This window comes from Phocoena sinus, chromosome 7 (assembly GCF_008692025.1).
Source record: "Phocoena sinus isolate mPhoSin1 chromosome 7, mPhoSin1.pri, whole genome shotgun sequence".
NCBI classification, from domain to species: Eukaryota; Metazoa; Chordata; class Mammalia; order Artiodactyla; family Phocoenidae; genus Phocoena; species Phocoena sinus.
The window spans coordinates 29,638,832-29,660,300 of NC_045769.1; the positions used below are offsets into that span (position 1 = coordinate 29,638,832).

At 41.3% G+C, this 21,469-nt stretch overlaps 2 protein-coding genes across 2 annotated transcripts in view; both read left to right on the top strand.

The window, feature by feature from the left end:
• The window catches only part of MDH1B (malate dehydrogenase 1B), a 28,965-nt gene extending 26,617 nt beyond the window's left edge, over positions 1-2,348 (top strand). Inside the window, exon 11 of the mRNA XM_032637738.1 lies at positions 2,090-2,348. Coding sequence (XP_032493629.1) covers positions 2,090-2,118 — 29 coding nt within the window. The 3' untranslated portion in view covers positions 2,119-2,348. The remainder of the gene's footprint in view (positions 1-2,089) is intronic.
• Positions 2,349-14,244: 11,896 nt separating this feature from the next.
• DYTN (dystrotelin) overlaps positions 14,245-21,469 on the top strand; it is a 50,924-nt gene continuing 43,699 nt past the window's right edge. The window contains exon 1 of the mRNA XM_032636648.1: positions 14,245-14,263. Within this exon, the coding sequence (XP_032492539.1) occupies positions 14,245-14,263 (19 nt within the window). The remainder of the gene's footprint in view (positions 14,264-21,469) is intronic.

Sequence of the window (21,469 nt, forward strand, 5' to 3'; positions counted from 1 at the left end):
CATGGGCTGTTAGTTATATTCTAAACCACCATGTTTTATCTAATATTAGTTTCAGAGTATAAAGATTTGTTTTCTGATCTAATGCCAGATGATGAAAAAGATCTAATTTTGTCAGATGGTAAGTCTGTCAAGTGATAGGCAATCTGCCTGGTGCTAATGGTCATGACACACATCGTCCAGTCTTAGAGAATGACCCTGTGGTCAGAGAACACAGTCCAGCAACCGAAGTAATTTTGAAATAACACTGTTTCTTTTATTCATAAACACTTTGAAGGAGGGATAAAAGATGGAAGCAAATTTTTTTTTAATGCTGAAATTGCTTCCATGTCATACTCACCTCAAACTCTCCCCAATAAGTTCAGCTCCAGCCTCTATGTCTCATCCTTCTCACCTTTTCTTCTCAATCCTTCATTACAAAGCTCAAAATAGCTGACATGGCAAGTCAGGATCCTCCTCAGAATGTGGGTGAAAGGAAGACCCTGACAAGTCCAAGTTAGAATTCTCTTTAACAGGGAAAACCTGGGAATTTTTATACATGCATACATATATGTATCTTGTATATATTTGTATATAGGCTTATATATTTTCTAAATCTGCCTATACGACCTGTATATCTAGAAGATAATAATAATCTGTTTCCATCTTTACTACTTCTTTACTTAAAACTCTGTGTACAGGAGGGAGCTGGCAAACACTGAAACATTGCCAGTGATTTATCTTGTGGGGACCAAGGTTTCCCTGGGAAGTTGGTAGAAAGATGGTACACTGAGCCGTTTGGCTAGACACCCGTTTGCCCCTGACAGTGGCTTATCCATGATGCCATATAGAAGTGATCTGGCATCTTGCAACTTTCAAAGAGGACAAGGCATTCAGAGAAACTTGGAGTAGAAGGAAAAAGGAAAAAATTAAAATAACTGCAAAACTCAGTGTCCTTTAAATACTAAAAAAACTCCGTTCTTTTAATTCTCTATATACTGCAGTAGATTTTTTAGATCTGATTCCTCAAACCAGCTCTGAAAAGTCACAAAGTCAAGAACACACACATGGTAGCTGGTAGACAAACATTAATGTTAAAAGGTGGTCTTTCGGGCTTCCCTGGTGGCACAGTGGTTGAGAGTCCGCCTGCCGATGCAGGGGACATTGGTTCGTGTCCCAGTCCGGGAGGATGCCACATGCCGTGGAGCGCCTGGGCCCGTGAGCCATGGCCACTGAGCTTGTGCATCCAGAGCCTGTGCTCTGCGACAGGAGAGGCCACAGCAGTGAGAGGCCCGTGTACCGCAAAAAAAAAAAAAAAAAAAAAAAAGTGGACTTTCCTTTTATAAATGGAACTGGGTAGAAGAGGTCAAGTGTCCCTGTGATATGATTCTTCTCAAACCCTCCGCGTTCCCACATCCCCAGAAATTCAGCCATGTTTGCTGATTCTCTAGAGCTTAGCTTCCTACTTTTATATTTAACAGTGACAACCGAATCCTCCCCTCAGAATGAGTAAGTGAGGAAACGGACACAAGTATATCTGCAGGTCCAGATTTTCAAAGATCGTAATTGAGTTGTCATGATATTTTATGCAAACAAGGCAGATGTAGGTTTCTTTGTGGTTGACCAGTCAAGATATTCACCCATGGCTCCACACTTTCATTTAAATATCCAATAAGATTAATAGATCCATTGCACCTTCCAGTCTGAAAATGTACAGTGTGATGGGCTTTGGCGTGGGGCTAGCTATGGGGAATTAGAATTGGTGCATAGAGGAAAAGTAGGGCCAAAAGAGGAAACGGAACTGACAATATAGCTGCTAAAAAATTTCAAAATGAGAAGCAAAGGAGCCAAGAGAGCTGGCACATAGACATAGATTAAGGTCAGGAAAGTGGCCAGAATTTCGTTTTGATACGAAACTGTCTAATGATGATCATGTAGCTTGATTCCCCTCATAGGATCCTTCTCACACATGCACTCCCTCAGCTATTGACTCAGATTGAATACAGGAATCCAGTAAACAGAAGGAAAAGGGTAGCCAAAGAAAAGCTAATAAAAACATGTTACTAACATATTTTTAAAATAGTTACATTGTTTCATTTCCTTCCTTTTACAGATTCTGAAGGCAAAACTATGGAGCAGTAGCAGATCGAATTAGATCAACTATAAAATTATTTGGTAGTGTAATAAATATGGAAAGACCCATAAATGTCTGTATTTAGAGAAGAATAATTCGAAAGGTTTACTTCAGTCTTGGATAACATTATGTGAGACAATTAAATAACAGTGACAGCACACACACAAAAAGTCAGAGTTCAGTCATTTTCTGTTACTTGTATCCATTTATATGTTTGCTTATTACTGCACTCTCTCTAAATAGTGTGGTGCTAACTGCTGCTTTTTAAACTACACTAAAATAAAATTGAAAAACAAAATTGTCAGCCATTGCATCCTTGCCCACACATCCTTCTGAGAGAACCTGTTTCTCCCGCAGGCCATACCTAAGACATGGGCCTAGGTGGCCCTGTTTGCTCAGATGTCCTTACCACCTTGACCTCAGCTGATTGGGCCAGAATGGTTACACCTGACTCAAGGAGAACCAATCAGAGTTTTCTCTTGCTCTCTCAAAAGATTTGAACTGAGAAAAAATGAGTAAGTTGGTGTCTGAGTGATGGTAATGGTAGCGAACAAAAGAAGGCCACCAACTTCTGCCTGTGAGATCTTCAGAGCCCGTCAGGTTTACCGCCATCATAAGAACCGGCTGTGTATTGCTTTTCCTTGGATTTGCTTTTAGTTTAGTCTGTATTGAGTAGATTTCTGTTTCTTGACACCATATGTAGCCTGAGTAAATGGAATTTTAAAAGAAAAGCAGGGCTTCCCTGGTGGCGCAGTGGTTGAGAGTCCGCCTGCCGATGCAGGGGACGCGGGTTCGTGCCCTGGTCCGGGAGGATCCCACATGCCGCGGAGCGCCTGGGCCCGTGACCCATGGCCGCTGGGCCTGCGCGTCCGGAGCCTGTGCTCCGTGGCGGGAGAGGCCGCAGCAGTGAGAGGCCCGCGTACCACACACACACACAAAAAAAAAAAAAAAAAAAAAGAAAAGCATAATATTTTACCTTATAATTGCATGGTTTAAGAAGAAAATTACAGTATTTTATTAAAGTAGTAGGAGTCATACCCATCTGCTCATATATTTTGAGCTAATAAGACCGTTTACAAAGGCCAGTTAGGAACTTTTGAAAGACCAGGAGTGATGTTAAAAATTGCCAATACCTGTGCTTTCTCTGTAGTTTTTTTGTTTTTTTTTTTTTTAATAATTCTTTATTTTTGGCTGTGTTGGGTCTTCGTTTCTGTGCGAGGGCTTTCTCCAGTTGCGGCAAGCGGGGGCCACTCTTCATCGCGGTGCGCGGGCCTCTCACTATCGCGGCCTCTCTTGTTGCAGAGCACAGGCTCCAGACACACAGGCTCAGTAGTTGTGGCTCACGGGCCTAGTTGCTCCGCGGCATGTGGGATCTTCCCGGACCAGGGTTCGAACCCTTGTGCCCTGCATTGGCAGGTGGATTCTCAACCACTGAGCCACCGGGGGAGCCCCTCTCTGTAGTTTTAAATGGTGTTTCAGGTACAAGTTACAAGTTACTCAGGGAGCTTTCAGATGCTTCTGCGTTGCTTCTATACCATCATAATAAAATGGATGATTTTAAAACCATGACTAACTTTGGCTTATTTCCGAAGTCAGCACCTCATTTATTATGAAGAAAACTTAAGGACTTCAGGTGAGGTTTTGTGCCCTAATCCTACCACTTCCTCTGTCCCTTCTTGTGGGGCTCTCAACCAAAGGGGTGAGACCACAAAAAACAGTAACTGGAGGGGAAATCCCCTGGTGCTCTACAACACACAGTGGGGCATGTGGCAGTTGCCCGTCAGCACACAGGGCTTCTTCACGGTAAAATTGAGCTCGATTAGAACGTGCGACTCAGACTAAGAAACTCGAGCAAAGCTTCCTGTTCCATTCCCCTGGAGTCAGCTATGCCCATCAGTTATCAGCCAGAACCAAGAGGAAAAGTCTGAACAGAGAATACAACCATGAACACAATCACCTTTCAATCCAGTAGCCCTGCCCTTTAGTGAGACTCTTCCCAGTGGGTGTCAAGCCCTGACCAATCAGATAATCGCTGCTTCTCCAATAGCTGGACATCTAGGAAGGGGTTAGAGAGAGACATGGGCAGAGTTTCTCCTCTCTAGGGACACTGTAGGAAATATTCAGCCCCATCCCCAGCAGGCTGTACTTCCCAGTATGAATCTGAACAATCGCTTGTTTGAACCACTATGGGATGACCAGGATGGTCCAGGATAGACTCCCATCGGAGAAGAGAACAAAGTGATTTTAACCACTATACCTACTACCATACATTTGTCCAAAATTAATAAAAGATATGGAATTATACGTGCTTGATATTTGTTGAAAAATAATGAGGGTGCCATTTCAAAAATAATATCTTTCAGATAATTACTATTTTGTTTTTGTTTGTTTGTTCATTTTTCAGCTGATACACTAGCTCTCACAGTAGCTTATTATTTGTAATGACCCAACTTGGGAAATCTCAAATCTGGTCTTCCCATTAGGAGTAACTTTAATGTGAGATTATTAAAAAATAATTTCTCCATGTTATTAAAACTGTCATGATAAAGGCATGAGGGAAGAATATTCAGTAGAACTTTTAGAATATGACAGAGAAAGGCATTAAATGAATAAAGTAATTATTGGTCACTGAAATATAGGTTAAGTGTACATATCCTGTGACTGTAGCAGGCACTCTTAGTTGCCCTCCCTACAGCCCTGCTCCCATTCTCTTGACTAACAGAACTCTGATTTTGTTGGGATGGGCAGTGGGCCCAACTCTAGGCCATGAATCTTGATAGATCTTAGCTAGTCCCATTTGCCAGTGATTGGTCTAGGGTTAGGCATGTGACCCAGTTTTGTGCAGTGATACATAAGGAGGAATCGTCTTCCAGTGGGGATGTGTGTATGTGTGAGAGAGAGAGGGTGTGGAAGGCAGCGAGAAAGAGGGAATGAATGAATGAATGAATGAATGAATGGTATGCAAGGAGAAATCACTTTGACTTCCACCTACTTCCTTCCTGCTTAAAATGCTTCTCCACCAGGACCTAACGCTTGCAGCTTGGGCAGCCATTTTGTGGCCATGAGGTGAGACATCACCAGCAGGGTGCCACCAGGAGAGTGGCAGTGTAGAAGGATAGAAAAAGCCTGGTGCCTGAGCCCAAGGCCTCAATGACTTCAAAGAGCCTCTGAGCCAACCCTGGACCACCTTCAGAATTCCTGTCCAATAAACAACAAATAACTTTATGGTTTAAGCCCCTGTGAGTTGTGGTTTCTGTTACTTACATCCAACAAGTACATACTTATATATATGCCTATATATACTTACAGCCAAAAGCTACATAACTTGATCGAGAAATATCTTTCACTTTTTTATTGTCATTTGTTCTAGTGGAATGAATCAGAAATATATTTAGATAATTTAGACAATTCTCCCACTCAGTCAGGTTCAAAACCTGTATTGACTTTCATATTTTTTTATATTTTAATTTCCTTTTTATTTTTATTTTTTTTATTGAAGTACAGTTGATTTACAATGTGTTAGTTTCAGGTGTACAGCAAAGTGATTCAGTTATACATATATGCATATATATATTCTTTTTCAGATTCTTTTCCCTTAGAGGTTATTAAAAAATATTGATATAGTTCCCCGTGCTATACAGTAAGTCCTTGTTGGTTATCTATTTTATGTATTATGGTGTGTATATGCTTTCATGTTTTTAATAGTCAATTCCAGTGAGTAAATGTCATCAGCCTAGCTCAATGGACAAGTGGTTTTCAGCATCAGCATGAATCGGAATCACCTGTTAAAAACAGATTGCTGTGCCCCATCTCCAGAGTTTCTGATTCAGCAGGTCTTATGTGGGGCCTGAGAACTTGCATTCTTCACAAGTTCCCAGGGGACACTGATGCTGCTGATCTGCGGACCACATTTTCACAACCACTGCTCCAGCCGATGGGAGGTCACCTCCTAAGTCAGCTACCTCCCCAATTCCCTTTATCCACATCTACAGTCTTGGTACTTTAGTCTGAATTTCACTTTCTGACTGCAGGATTCCTCTCCACACTTACCAGCGTGTTGTTTTAGGACGTCTTAATGTCATCCAAACTGGTTCACCACAATCCTGTGAGCCTAAGGTTTGCTGCCCCACCACATTTGCATAGACCATTTGCCCCACCTAGAATCTTATCTCACTGAAGCTACTTTAGGTCTGACACAGTGGGGTGACCTTCCCTCTGTTGGCCAGATCATTTCTTTTTATATCAGAGAGATGAAAATTGTGGGATTCCAACCGACAGAAATAAGTTAAAGAGCCTTTTCCTCCCTCTACTCCTACCAGGTGGGAAATGTCGTCTATAACCTTCATTTGCTCCTTTCTTGGCCTTAACATGAGCATCTTTACGTCTAAAAATGGTCCTGGCCCAGAGCTGCACACTTACTCATTCTCCAGAGGACACAGAAAGGTTACCCAAGCTTACAGCTGAGCTGCTGGAAGCAAAACCCGTAACCCTCCCAAGCCTGAGCAGCTGCTCTGCGCCTTAGATTAATTTCTTCTGGGCAGAAATTATAAGCCCTCAGGAATCTCTAATCACAAGTTTCTCATTTGGTCCAAGGAAGCATGGTTTCTATACAAAGGGGCCGTAAGCAAGGGTTTTGCAGAGCCACGGTTTCCTCCTTCCGTGTAGGTACACTACTTATCTCAGTCTCAGGGAAAGTGGCCCCAGGCCCGAGTGTCTCTTGCCAAAGAACAGCATGCAGTAGTCACACTCGAGTAATGCCATCAAGTCAAGTTTACACCCACAGCCCCCAGAAGTTACTGCGATGACTGAAGAATCCCAGGATGTGTCTGTAGTTCTCATACAGACTTCACCTATCAGCAGTGTTTGACATGGTGGATCATTTCCTTCTCTCGGTTACACTTACCTTCCAGCGCACAGCACTCTCTTGGTTTTCTTCCTAATTCATCCCCATGAGGTGTCCCACTTTTTCTGTTTCCTTTGCTGGTTCCTCCTCTTGTCCTCTCGTAAGGTTGGAGTGCCCCAAGGGTCTATCCTTGATTATCTCCTCTATCTACACTCATCTGTTAATAATTCCATCTAGTTGCATGGCTTTACATACCATCTGTGTGTAGGTAACTCCCAAATTTATACCTCCAAGCTGTCCTCTCTTCCAAACTTGATACTCCTCTATTCTACTTGAGATTCCTAGTTAAATTGCAAATAGGCAAATAAGTTAACAAGCCCCAAATTTCCCTTTTATTCCAACATCTCACACCTCAAACTTGTTCCTCCCTCAAAATCTCAGTGAAGGGGAACTTCATCCTCCCAACTGCTCAAACCAAAACCCTTGGAGTCGTCCTTTACTTTTCTTTCCCTCACATTCTACACCCAATCTCTTAGGAAGTCCTGTTGGCGCTAACTTCAAAATATTCTCCTGTAAATCAGGTAGTATCTCATCTATGTTTAAAAGCCTGTAGAGGCTCTCAGTTTACTACTGAGAGTAAAGATCAAGGTCAAGGGGTAAAGGTCAAGTCCTTACATTGGCCTGTTCCCACCCCACCTTTGCATCCCTCAGATCTTTCCTACTCCTCTCCTCCCTGCTGATCCCAGTCTGCTCTGGCCACACTGGCCTCTTAGCTACAATTTACATCTGCCAGGCAGACTCCCACCCCAGAGCCTCTACCTGGAACACTCTTTCTCTAAATGGTACTTAGCGAACACCTTCACTTCCTTCACATCTTTGCTCAAATTTCACTTTCTTAATGGAGTCTACACATGCCACACTATGAAAGACTGTAATATTCAGCCATATCTAAACCCCCTTATCCTGCTCTACTTTTCATTTTATTCCATAGCATTTACAATAATCAATATTATTGTTTGTTCATATGTTATTATCATATTGTCCATCTCCCATACTAAAATGGCAGGATCGTCATCCATTCTCTGTTTTCTAAGCACCTGGAATAATGCCTGACATATAATTGCAATCAATCAATGTATGTTTTTGTCCCTCTCTTCTAAATTCTGACAGTACTCATTATTATTTTTTGAAGTATCCATAAAAAAGGAAAACCAGTAAGTCTCCAAGGAAGTGAGTAGGTTATCTCCTAGGATGATATTACCTTGGTAGAATCCACCACCAAAACCTATTCTTCATCCTTGCACAATCAGAAGTATAGTGTGTGGGCACTATTAATGATCCTCACAAAACCAACCAAGACTAATGATAGAACAAGAATGCCAATTTATTAGTCTTAGATTTAAAATAGAACCTATCCAGGAGAGCAGATGTCCACAGCCCTGAGAGTGACTTCACTTCCTGTGCAAGCTACTTGGAGACACAGATTATAATCAGAAGGTTTGGAGTCAGAACAAGGAGAAGTATTTAAATAATTTGGAAATCCGAGAGCATCAGACTATAATTAACTTTCATCTCCACAGGAAAGCAATATGCAACATAGATCATAGGCGGGGCACTCCATGCACAATGCGAACGAGTCTCTCCTGATTGATTTTATTCAACACATTTCTTGGATGCTTGCAATGGCTCATACAGTATGGGAAGCAAACACTGAGGATACAGAGTATAATTCTGCTCCTAATTCTGAAGTGTAGGGGTCTTTCCCACCACTAAACAATGTTCTGACATCAGCTGCATGTCCTGCGATCCAACTCAATTCTAATACAATCTACCTGGAGATAGGGTCAGATCCCACAGGCTAAGAGCTCAGTTCTATAAGACTGCCCCCCAGTACACACACACACACACACACACACACACATACTATTTCAGACACCAATCAAAAGGCCAGGTTGTCACCTGTGCTTCTGACCAATGGCTGTAGATCAGATCCCTTCCTTGGGTTAGATTAATTTCCTAGGGCAACTCACAGAACTCAGGGAAGCATTTTACTTAACAAATTAACAATTTGTTTTAAAAAGGATATAACTCAAGAGCCAGATGGAAGAGAAGCACAGGGCAATATACGGGGAAATGTTGCAAAGCTTCCATGCCCTCCCCAGCATGCCACCCTTCCCAAATCTCCATGTGTTCACCAGTGTTCACCAACCTGGAAGCTCTCTGAACCCCGTCCTTTTGGGGTTTTATGGAAACTTCATTGTAGGAATGATGGATTAAATCATTGGTCATTGGCAATTGCTGCAACCTCCAGCCCCTCTCCCCTCCCCAGAGGTCAAAGGGGTGAGACTTAAAGTTCTAACCTGCTAAGCCGGTGGTTGGTTCCTCTGGTAACCAGCCCCCTATCCTTAAGTGCTTCCAAAAGTCACCTCATTAACATAATAAAAGGCAATTTATCACTTTCATCCCTTAGGAAATTCCAAGGGTTTTAGGAGCTCAGTGCCAGAAAGGGGACAAAGGGACAAAATCCAAATATATATTCCTTTTTTTTTTTTTTTTTTTTTTTCTGGTACACGGGCCTCTCACTGTTGTGGCCTCTCCCGTTGCCGAGCACAAGCTCCAGACGTGCAGGCTCAGCGGCCATGGCTCACGGGCCCAGCCGCTCCGTGGCATGTGGGATCTTCCCGGACCGGGGCACGAACCCGTGTCCCCTGCATCGGCAGGCAGACTCTCAACCACTGCGCCACCTGGGAAGCCCCCAAATATACTTTTCTTATTATGAGTCACAGTATCACACATGAACAAACAAGACAAAAGAGCTCTTATTCCTGCCCCTGAGGAGCTTGCTTTCTAGTAGAGAAAACAATGATAAATCAGTAAACAAATAAAGAACCAAGATGACCACAGGTTGTGCTAATAGTTATGAATAAAATGGAGTTATATGTTGAAGCTACTTCAGATAGGGTGGTCCTGGAAGACCTCAGGAAAGCACGAAGAATGAGTTTGTACCCTTAGATCAATGTCTACCCGCTTCCCTGCATGTCCTCCACCATCTTCTGCCTCTGGTAACCGGGAACGACCATGCTACTCTCTGTTGCTTTGAGGTAGACTTTTTCTTTCTTTTCTTTTTGAATTCCATGTGTAAGTGAGATCATGTGCTATTTGTCTTTCTGTGTCTGGCTTATTTCAAATTAGCATAATATCCTCCAGGCCCATCCATATTGTCCCAAATGGCAGGATTTCCTTCTTTTGTAAGGCTAAGTAATATTCCGTTATATATATACGTCACATTTTCTTTATCCATTCATCCACTGTCAGACATTTAGGTTGCTTCCATATCTTGACTACTGTGAATAACGTTGGAATGAACATAGGAGTGCAGATATATCTTTGAGATACTGATTTTATTTCCTTTGGCTATATAGCCAGCAGTAGGATTGCTGGATGACATGATAGCTCTATTTTTAAATTTTTGATCAATCTCCATATTGTTTTCCATAATGGCAGTACAAATTTACATTCCCACCCACAGTTCACAAAGGTTCTCTTTTCTCTATTTCTTCTTGAGTCAATTTTAGTAACTTGATTTGTTAAAACTGTTCATCGTGTATGTAAATATGTATATAAAATTATCCTGTAATTTATGTAAGGGACTACCTAGACATTTTAGGGTAAGATGTGTCAAGGCTCTTCTTTCTCTCTTGGAAGTTAGAGTCTTCAGATGCATGTGTAAAGAGCTATCAGATACTGAAGAGAAAACGGCTGCCTCACAAAACAGTACCCATGCACGATAAGGAACAGTCACCCAGTTTCTGGTTGGTGTGGAGTCTGTCTAAACCAGAGCAAGGTGCGATTGTATAGAGAGATTGAACCCTCTTCTCACCTGCTTCCTCAGGGTAGAGCTACTCTGTTTCAGAAGGTAAAGACAGTGTCAATTACAAAATTTTGATTTACAGAAATTACTGCCATACTAGTAAAAAGTGTCCCCTTGTCAGTTACCTATAATATTGTAAAATTGTAATAACTTGCTTTGATTTATAACCCAAAACATACTACGAAAAAGAAAAGAAAGTCTTAATGAGATTAAGTCTATCTGAGCTTGAACCAGGAGGTGCAACGGTAATTAAAATTTTCCAGTTAAGAGAAGTAAGTGAAACCAAAACTGTCCTCGATCTTTCATCTCAGCTGTCCAAAATCAGCCAGGCTGAGAGCTCAGGACTATCAATTGCCCATTTGCTTAAATTACTTTCCAACAACCCCTAGTTCATTCTCATGTACTTAAACACTTGTCTACTTAATTATATCATTTTGCCTGGAACTTCAGACAACTTTTTTTTTTGATGCGAAGTTTTTGACCCATGTAATTAATCAGTGCCAGAGATATGCTCAAATCTCAACATGACAGCATTCAGGAAAACATTCCAACCTCCCTCTATTGCCAGCACCTCAGATATTATGTTATGTCTTGATGCAGATATAATGAAATACAAAACTTCTAAATATGTTCTCAACTTTGAGTCTGTAGCACTCAAACAGATACAGATTTCCTATGAGAAAGACTTTCTCTCTTCCTACATTGTCTTATCTCCTCCCAGAATATCAACAGAATTCATATAGAGAAAAACAAATGATACATTTTCCTCCCTCCCCTTGATCCCATTTTTGCCCCATTACTAATCAACTTTCATTTTTAAAAATGTCCCAAGTTTCTGTTTTTAAGAAACCAGTAGTGTGATACTAATACTTTTCAAAAAGAAAGGGATAAATTGGTTGTCGTTGGAGATCATACTGATTTTTCTCATGGCACATTCTGGAGCGGATTAGTGACCACTTATCATAATTGTTTTAGGAGCATCAGTTGGGAGCATGGACCCAGATATTCTGGCTCTCCAGGTACTGCTCAGGGAGTAATATACCTATGCTTTGGGTTCCAGCCCTTTTGAATGACCTGTCTCCAGCCACCTGAAGGCATTGATGGTAAAGTTCGAATACATTTGGTTGATATGACTTTATTTTTTAAAAATAAAAACCTGGAAAAAAAATAAAATAAAAGCCTGGGACTTCCCTGGTGATGCAGTGGTTAAGAATCTGCCTGCCAATGCAGGGGACACGGGTTCGAGCCCTGGTCCAGGAAGATCCCACATGCCGCGGAGCAACTGAGCCCGTGAGCCACAACTACTGAGCCTGCGCTCTAGAGCCCGTGAGCCACAACTACTGAAGCCCGTGTGCCTAGAGCCCATGCTCTGCAACAAGAGAAGCCACTGCAATGAAAAGCCCACACACTACAATGAAGAGTAGCCCCCGCTCGCCGCAACTAGAGAAAGCCCGCACGCAGCAACGAAGACCCAACACAGCCAAAAGTAAATAAATAAAAAAAAAAAAGATGGTAACTAGAAAAAAATAAGTCTGTTAGGATTACAACAGGTTTATTTTTAATTTGAACTTTAAAACATACATTTTCAGATTATACTTAGAACTTAAGAGGAAATGTGCATTCATAACAAATTATTATCCTTTTGAAGACTTGTATTATATTTGGTGCCTTTAAAAAATCTGTAATTGTACCTCTGTATTTCTAAAAGAATTAATAATCAAATGAATTAGATTCCATCCCTAGGTCACTCTTCTCTGGGATGGTTAGTAAGGTAGCTGTTCCCTGGGATGTGGAGTTCTTCAGACTCTTTCTTAATCTCTATGGTAACCCTTGTTCTCAACAGCACCCAGAAGTTTTACTTGTGTCTCCCACACACGAAATCAATACTGAAATAGCCCTTTGAAACAGAGATGTAGCAGTAGTCTTAAATTATGCAGCATCTCTATTACTAATGAATGTACTTCTGTGAGCCCTTAAAAACAGTGCAGCTGCGATATCAGTTTTGTGTGTAGTTGCTGGACAGTCAGAACAAGGCATCCACTCGCCATAGGAATGCCACATCTGGAAATCTGTTAGTACTCAACTTTTCCTTCTTCCAAAACTGCTGACTAACCTCTACAGAATGTTTGACTAAACTGCTTCCCCAAGGAAACTAAGAAAGGTAAGTACCTGGAGTGGACGCAGATAGATTGTATCTCCAGGTGCACTGTTGACAGGATGGGAGACTGGACCCTTCTGCACCTACCTGGGGACTTCATGAAGGGCTCGGGGAAGTGTTTCTACACCAAGAAGCATTCTAACCTGATTGCCCTTGTTACAGCTTTTCAAAACAAATCTTACTTGAATATATTTGGAACCTTCCTGGTTTGGGGCAAGTCTGGTATTTTCACTATTGCTATCATATTTTTAAAGAACTAATGTAATCAATTTTGTTTTAGTTTCTCTCTTTGTAAAATGTTACTTAAGTGCCCAACAATTTGTGCCTTAATTAATATACTCATTAGAAGATGAGGAAAAGTCCTACCTAAGCTTAATTACCATGTAATTTTTAAAAGCAGTTTTCAACTATCCATATTAAGAAATGTCATTCTTAGAAATGTGTTAAGGTTCTATTATAGCATAACCCATTCTTTTTGTTGAAAGCAAACTGAATTGTATGCACACACAGACACACAGAAATACACAGATATATGTGATAAGGTGTTCAAATGGATAGTATTTTTCATATACTTAGTATGTAGAATGATTCACTGTAGTGCTATTAGAAATTCAAGCACTGAGAGCTTCAAATTTTGTCCTTCACAATTCAAGTAAGGGCTTCCCTGGTGGCGCAGTGGTTGAGAGTCCGCTTGCCGATGCAGGGGACGCGGGTTCGTGCCCCGATCCGGGAGGATCCCGCATGCCGCGGAGCGGCTGGGCCCGTGGGCCATGGCCGCTGAGCCTGCGTGTCCGGAGCCTGTGCTCTGCGACGCGAGAGGCCACAGCGGTGAGAGGTCCGTGTACCACCAAAAAAAAAAAAAAAAAAATTCAAGTAAATTTCCATTTTCTTGAAATGAGAGTTCAGTCCACTCTTAAAATTATAATGCCTCAAAAGTTCTAAGTATTCACCGTATTAGTTTCAGGAGTTTGTTTCCAGCTTCCCTAGAGAAATGACCAGTATAAGAAGCTTCTCCCTGCTTTCCTTATTTTATACCCTCCCAGGAGTTTTTAGTCTCTCTGAACACCTTGTAGTCATCGTCCCACGGGTGAAATGACTTTGCTTAGTTGCCTTTTTGTTCCCCACCCAGCAGTTAGGACCACTGGCCTAAAATATCTCTGACACATCCGGCAATTCCACTGCAAAAGCTCCTGCTTAAAATATTGGTTCATTTCCAGTTACAGGGACCTTCTTGCCATCTGTTATTCCAAGAAATTCCTAAAATGGACCCAGATAAACAAGGTAAGTATTATTGTTAAGTTTTTGAGCACAGTTTGCAAACAAAAAACTCAGGCACAGAAGTTGTATTTTCAGACTTCCGAGTTGCAGAGGAGTGACATTTGGCAAATGGCTGGCTGAAAAAGAAACTAATGGATGATTGAAAAGACTTTCTCCGTCTTCTAAACAGAAATTCATAACATATTGACGAGTATTTGGTCTGTTGTCCCCAAAGCACTAAAAAATAATTTAACAAAAGACTTGATCTCAATATAATTGCACTTTAAATTGCTATTCAAAGACACAAAAAGTGGCTTACCTTATTTACATATATCTTCATAGCTTACTATTAAAATGACATCACTGTAGACATTTTAATGTCAGGAGTAAGTTCACTGTCCTATTTGAGGCCAAAGTTGAGAGAAAAGTCTCACAGCTGTTATTATATGACTCTTTGATAAATGGATAGAGGGAAACTAATTTCCTTTTCTTCCAGCATCTCTGAATGCCAGGGTAGGCCCAGGACTGGCTTGTGATATTTTTATTGTTGGACCTAGTGGCAGCCTTATTCCCCTAGCTGAGATCTAGATTGTTAACTTGGCTTGTTTTATATAAAATTCTGTACTATCTCAAGTTATTTATCTAAAACAACATTCGGAATGATTCCAATTATCTTTGGGTTTCCCAGTATTGGGCCTTCATATTAGTAAGCTTAACACAAAGCAGTAGATGATCCATTCAAAGCCCCCTTTTTTCCCTAAGGAGTGTTTCTTAAATGTAGTGTGTATGCATCAGAATCATTTAGAGGGTTTGTTAAAATGCTGGGCTCCACCTCCAGGATTTGTGACTCAGTAGGTCCAGGGTGGGGACCAAGGACATGAATTTCTAACAAGTTCCCAGGCCATGCTGATGCTGCCCACTTAGGACGACTGGCCTAAAATATCTCTTTCTGGATCATCGAACTAGATGATGGGCTGTTGAAAGAAATTTTATTACGTGCTTAGTATCTGTAGAAAATGACACATATTGATTTGGCTAAGTAAAAATATGAATCGTTTAAAGCAAAACAAGGTTCCCAGTTAAATTGCTTCCATGAACAAGACCATATGTAGCTTTGAAGCTTATATTATTATTTTTTTGAACATCTCAAATTACTCTGTTTATAGCTTTGGGTCTGATACATCCAGCAGTTGCTTCCTTTCTTGAGTCTTCTCTTACCAGCAGGAGAAAAAAAAAAAAAAAGCCTTCAGGAAGCAGGGCTGCTGGTGAGTCACCTGGGATACCCATTCGTTTTCCCCAAGTACTATATCACAGCTTGCCATGTCATGCTGCATAATTTCATCAGATGACACTGCAAAACATAACTTGACAGGAGCGTGATGGGCCAGATGGTAGAGCAGCCACAGAATCACTCTTCCACCAACAGCAGCATCTGGGAACCTGCAGACTCCCTGGCTTGCTGATTCTGTGTTCATTTGGTGCATCTGAGCGGAACCAGGGCACACCAATTGGCCAGTTTCCAGAAGGAAAAACAATGTCGGGCATTACATTTTTGTAAATCATTTCCACAGTACTGTGGCTACTCTCCACGTGTTCTCCTTCTCCAGACTTAGGGCAGAGGTATGACTTTCCCCCTACTCTAACATTGGACTCTTATCTGAAAACTAAGCACTTTTAAAACATAAGGAAATAGTAAACAACAAAAGAGAGTCAATTGTAGGTCTCTGATATGGTTATACCTGTTCGAAAAAGAATAACAAAATATAGAGGGCTTTTAAATAAGCTGTCTTGTTTAATGACACTTTCAGGCACAGCCCACATTCCCCTAAGGTAGGTGTCTTTGACTCATGATCATATATTGATCATTGAATCAAGGTATATTTAGGGAGAGGCCAGGGCTATGCTCTAAGGTCTCAAGGGTGGGTCTGACCTCGTTCAGCGCCGTAACGCCCTGAGTGGCTTAGCACAGTGCCTGGCACTCAATGTCCATATGTGGAACAGCCACGACTTCGCACCGCAACACTCAAGGGCAAGAAACAGCCTTGTCCAAACCAAAAGCTAGTCACTGTCACTTGGTATGAAATTTAGACTAAGTTAAGTTTGGGAAGCAGCCGTCCTGAGACAGACAGAAACCATTTCAGGTTTTTCCTGAACATCTGGTCTGAAGTGTTCAGAATATCTGGTCTGAAGTACCATCGTGGCCGTCACTCACTCTGCTCTTTGCCTTTTGGCTTTGGGGTCCACTTGAAGGCAGGAGACTCCTTGTCAAGACTGGACACAGAAATCTTTGCCAAGCCTAGTGTCTGGTCTCCCTAGTTACACAACGCAGCCATTCCCTCCACCCGGGGAACTGCTAGTAAGAGAAGCCCTGGAATCAGCCCGCAAACTTGAACCCCAGTTAGGCATCTCCCACTTCCCTGTCCAGGTATCAGCGTCTCTCCTGCTCTAGGGAAAAGAGAGTCATACCTAGAACAACACTAAAATCAAGATTGGTTTTCAAAGGCAACTGAGAATCCAGAATGTCTGTATGTATATGGGTCAGGGAGGAGGGGCTGGGACAGAGGATGAAGTTGAGGTTCAGGCAGTGAGGGATCCAGGTGATATTTGCCACAGCAGAGCCCCTCTCAGAGGGAACCTGCTCTTCTGGCCATCCAGCATCTGGTCACGTTTCTTCTGCTGAACCAGTGCACCTGCTTTGGAAGAACAACTTCCCCCTGATTTTAGTCCATGAAATTCTAGTAGTGTTGATCCCAACTCTCCGATTTCCATGGATGGCATTGATTCTTTGATGGGCCTTTCATACTAAAGCCTGAGTGGGTTGACTTCAGGGTGGCCCCTGAAACACTGACTCCTTAAAAGGTGGTAAGTCTCCCAAAGGAGTAAAAAGAGCTTAGACCTTGGAACACACACAGAAATGGACATGGAAACATTGCCTTTTCATTCTTTAAATTCTCCCACTGCTGCAAGAACAATTAAGAAATTAATATCACCATAAATTATCCTGCCACATATGTTTGAATCAATGAAATCCCCCCAACAATCCCTTGTTTTGTTTTGTTCAGGGCCTGCTTAGCAAAGGCTAAAGAGACTGCTGTGTTTCTAGTCACAAGCACTTCTCCAGCACACAAACCATTTACTCTCAGTTGCCTGGGTTTTATGGTAATCAGCTGACAATAAATTTGAAAATAGCTTTATTTTCCTCAAGGCATCTTCCCTTCAGCATAATAAATACAAGTAAGTCCTGGGCTCAAAGCTTGTTTGCATGTGAAGCCTTGCTTCCAAGTGAGCATTATGGGTATAAAGTCTATTTAGTTGAAAATTGTTATCACAAGAAATATTAGAGATGCAACGTTGCTTGGCAGTTCTTTCCAAAGTGTGTGACTGGTTTCCTCTCTCACTGCCTGCTGTAACAATACCATATCTTTACCATTCCTCAAGTTTTCTGCTCTACCATCTCTTCCTAATTCTGAGTGAACTTGTCCCCAACTTCATAAAGAAAACAGAAACCCTCAGACATGCCTTCTTTCCCACACCCACCATCATATCCTTTTATTCTTCCTCTCAGGGAATGAGGGGAAGTCCTCTCAGGGGCTTCTTGCCAAAGCTAATTCCTTCACCTGTACATCTTCCCCCATCCACTGCCTCTACCTCAGAGATTGTATCGGTTAGCTACATTTCAGTTACTTGTAAGAGAGAACTCAGCTCAAAAAGGCTTTATTACCTTATATAATTAATTACCTTAGGGAGGACTAGCTTGCTCTGAGCCCAGACGATGTCAGTAGGACGTGGTTTCTCTCCATCTCCAAGCTCATCTCTACTCTTCTTCGTGTGTTGGTTTCATGCTCAAGCTACACATCCCAACAGGAGAGTAGCTGCTGCTCCCAGCTATGATTCCAATTTCAAGTCCAACAGGAAAAAATAAGTCTTCTTCCCTGATAACTTGAACAAAGAGTCCTCGATCCAAATTTCATTGGTATATTCTTTGCCTGACTTTGGTTATGAGTCCACATCTGGGGAGGACAATTGTGCTCTCATTGATCGTGTAGGCCTGGGCCACATGTCCTCCATGGAAATAGGAGAATTCGAATGAACCCAACTAGAATTTCACAGACTAAGTTCAGGGGAAGGTGGTTTACCAGAAGAAATGTGAATGGATGTTGGGTGGATACGGGAACATGTTGTCCTCTGAGACAGACTTTGCTATATCAAGTACCTCCTGGAACCCTACTTCCTGGACCCTCAACCTCATCCTCTCTCCTGACCCCTCCTCCATGACCCATACATACATATTAGAACCTCTCCTGCCTTTGAAAATTAGTTTTGATTTTGTGTGCTTTTCTAGCGATGGCCCTCTTTTCTTCCCTTCAGATTAAGGATCTTGAAAGAGTTGTCTGCTTTTGTGTTTTTTTATTTACCTTACATTCATTGATCAATCCTGTGTAATTTGATTTCGGCCCCCATATCCCCATAAAAGTGCTCTTATGAAGGCTTTGATAGTCAAGTTAATCAAAAACAGAGACTAATTTTTAGCACATAGTTCATCTCCTTGTGGCTTCCACATACTGAATTATTGGCTTGTCTCTACTTTCTGAAACTCACCTTCCTTGGCCTTTGTACCATTGCTGTCTCCTGGTTTCTTTGGCTTTCCCTTCTTCTTCTTCTTCTTCTTAGGTTTCTCTTTCTCCTCTGGTACCTAAATGATTATGTTTCTCAGGCATACTCTTACTTAGCCTAATTTTCTCTTCACTTAAAGCACTCTTCTTAGGCAACCTAGTAGATGGACATGGTTTTGCCCACAGTCAACACTAATGACTCCTAAATCTCTATCTCATCCTAAATAGCAACCCTGACCCCCAGATACAGAATCAAAAATTGAGTCCTGTTCAACACCCTGAACAGCTCCCCCTCCCAGCCAGTATTCTCTAAAACTGAGCTCTCAGTCTGGTAGCCACTAGCCACATGTGGCGATGGAGCACTTGAAATATGGCTAGTCCAAATTGAGATGTGCTGCAAGTGTAAAAAGGATACTGAATTTTGAAGACAATAAGAACAGAAAATGTTTTATTAATAATTGTTATGTTGGTTACATATTAAATAATCTGATAGGTTAAACAAAATAAATCATTAAAATTACTTTCACCTGTTTCTTCTTACTTTTTAAAATGTAGCTGCTAGAAATTTAAGGTGACATATTTGAATCATACTGTACTTCTCCTATTGGACAGCAATACTCTAAAAATTTCTCATGCCTACTCCCTCCATGCTGGGAAATCTCTTTAAGCTTTTCCTTTTCATCACCATGTGGAACCCTCTGGCTCTAGTCCAGCATTCCCAGTTTCTGACCTGTTGCCTCGCACCTGGACTATGCTTGATCCACAAGCCTTCTCAGAAAGATACCTTGACCAATATGTCTGCCTATTCTCTCAGGTCACCTTAGCTCCAGGATTTGCAGTCCAAGGACCATGCCCTCCAACTCCCTGTACTCCAAGCCCAAGTCTCTGGGGACAAGTCCCAGTTCCAGAATCCTGGACTCCCAAGTGTCTGGGAGGTAGTTTCAACTGCCTATTGGACATCTCCATTCAGATGTCTTACAGAAACCTCAAACTCAGATGTTGAAAATGAATTCCCATTCCACCTCTATGCAAAAACTTTATCCTCCCCCATTATTTCCTACGCTTGGTCTCCCTCCCACATCCAATCAGCCACCAATCCCTGTCAATTTCCCTAGAAAATTGTGCCTCATATCTCCCCCCAATTTTCTCTCCCCAGTACCATTCAGATCGCTATCATGTTATAGAAAGTAAAAAATTAAACCCCTCCCATGATGTACTCCTGTACCCAGATAAACAGAAGTTTGATATATAACCTTTCCTACTGTGTTTATTGTGTTCTTTCTTGCTATTAGTTTTTATCATTTACAAAAATAGGACCATACTAAGTTATAGACACATTGCTGTGGATTTGGGCTTATAATCATGCTTTAAAACATCTTTCAACCTCAAGATTGCCAAAAATTTCTTCTTTTAATTGTCTTAGAGTTTTAAGAATTCATGTTTAACTCTGTAATACATTCTGGTGTTATTTTTGTTTATGATCTGAACTAAAGTGCCTATATTATATTTTCCTAAATAGTTATCCATCCAATGGCCCCAACACTATTTATTAAATAATCTATAATTTCCTCATTGATATAAACCACCGATATAAAGGGAAGTTGTTGATTCTGAGTTAAAACATCATCTTTATCATATGCTAAAACCCTATGTATACATAGGTCAGTTTCTGATTTTGTCCTGTTCCATTACTCTATCTGTTCCTGAAATAATCACACATTTCATTTATTCTTACAGATTAATTTTATACTATTTTGTCAAGTTCAAAATGGCAGTCGGAATTTGGGTTGGAATTGCTTTAAATTTATAGGGGAGAATTCATATCCTTATGCTATTGAACATTCCTAATCCAAGAATATCCAGTAATGGAGGAAATAGATCTCTCCATTTATTCATATTATCTTTAATACAGCTTTCAATAAAGCTTTATAAGGTCTTACACATTGTTTTGTTTACTTTAGGCATTTTTTAGATGTTAAAAATTACCTGTTCTAACTGATTATTCTTGGTATAAAGCTGTGGTACTCAAAGTATAGTTCCTGGACCGAAAGCATGAGCATCGCCTGGGATTAGAAATGAAATACACAGGTCCCCCCACCCGGACTCTGGGGGTAAGCTCTGCAATCTGATGCAAGATAAAGTTTGAAAACCACTGATATAAAGGAAAGTTATTGATTCTCATACAATTGTCCTAAATCCAGCCAACCTGCAGATGATCCTCATGAATTATCTGGATAGAGAGGCAATCAGAACATCTGTACATCTCTTCCTTCCTAAAATTTATAACTCTTATTTTTATTTGTTTTTGTAGATTAGAATTCCAAAACAGGGACAGCAAATAAGTTCCAATTCTATTATTATATGCCAGCTCCAGTGGACTCATACGGACATCCTGGAGGGCTATCCTTCAAGGTCTATCAAGGAGATTCCGCCCTATCTGGCACAGTGTGGAGGGAACAGGGGTGGTCCTGATGCCCTGTATTTTACTTCTCTGCTTCAGACTAGAGTTGGATCACAGTGATGAAAAGGGGGATGGGGGTGATTTTTTCCTGACTTTAACAGGGATGTCTTTTGTCTATCTCACTTTTATATGAAATTTGCCTTTTATTTCTGACAT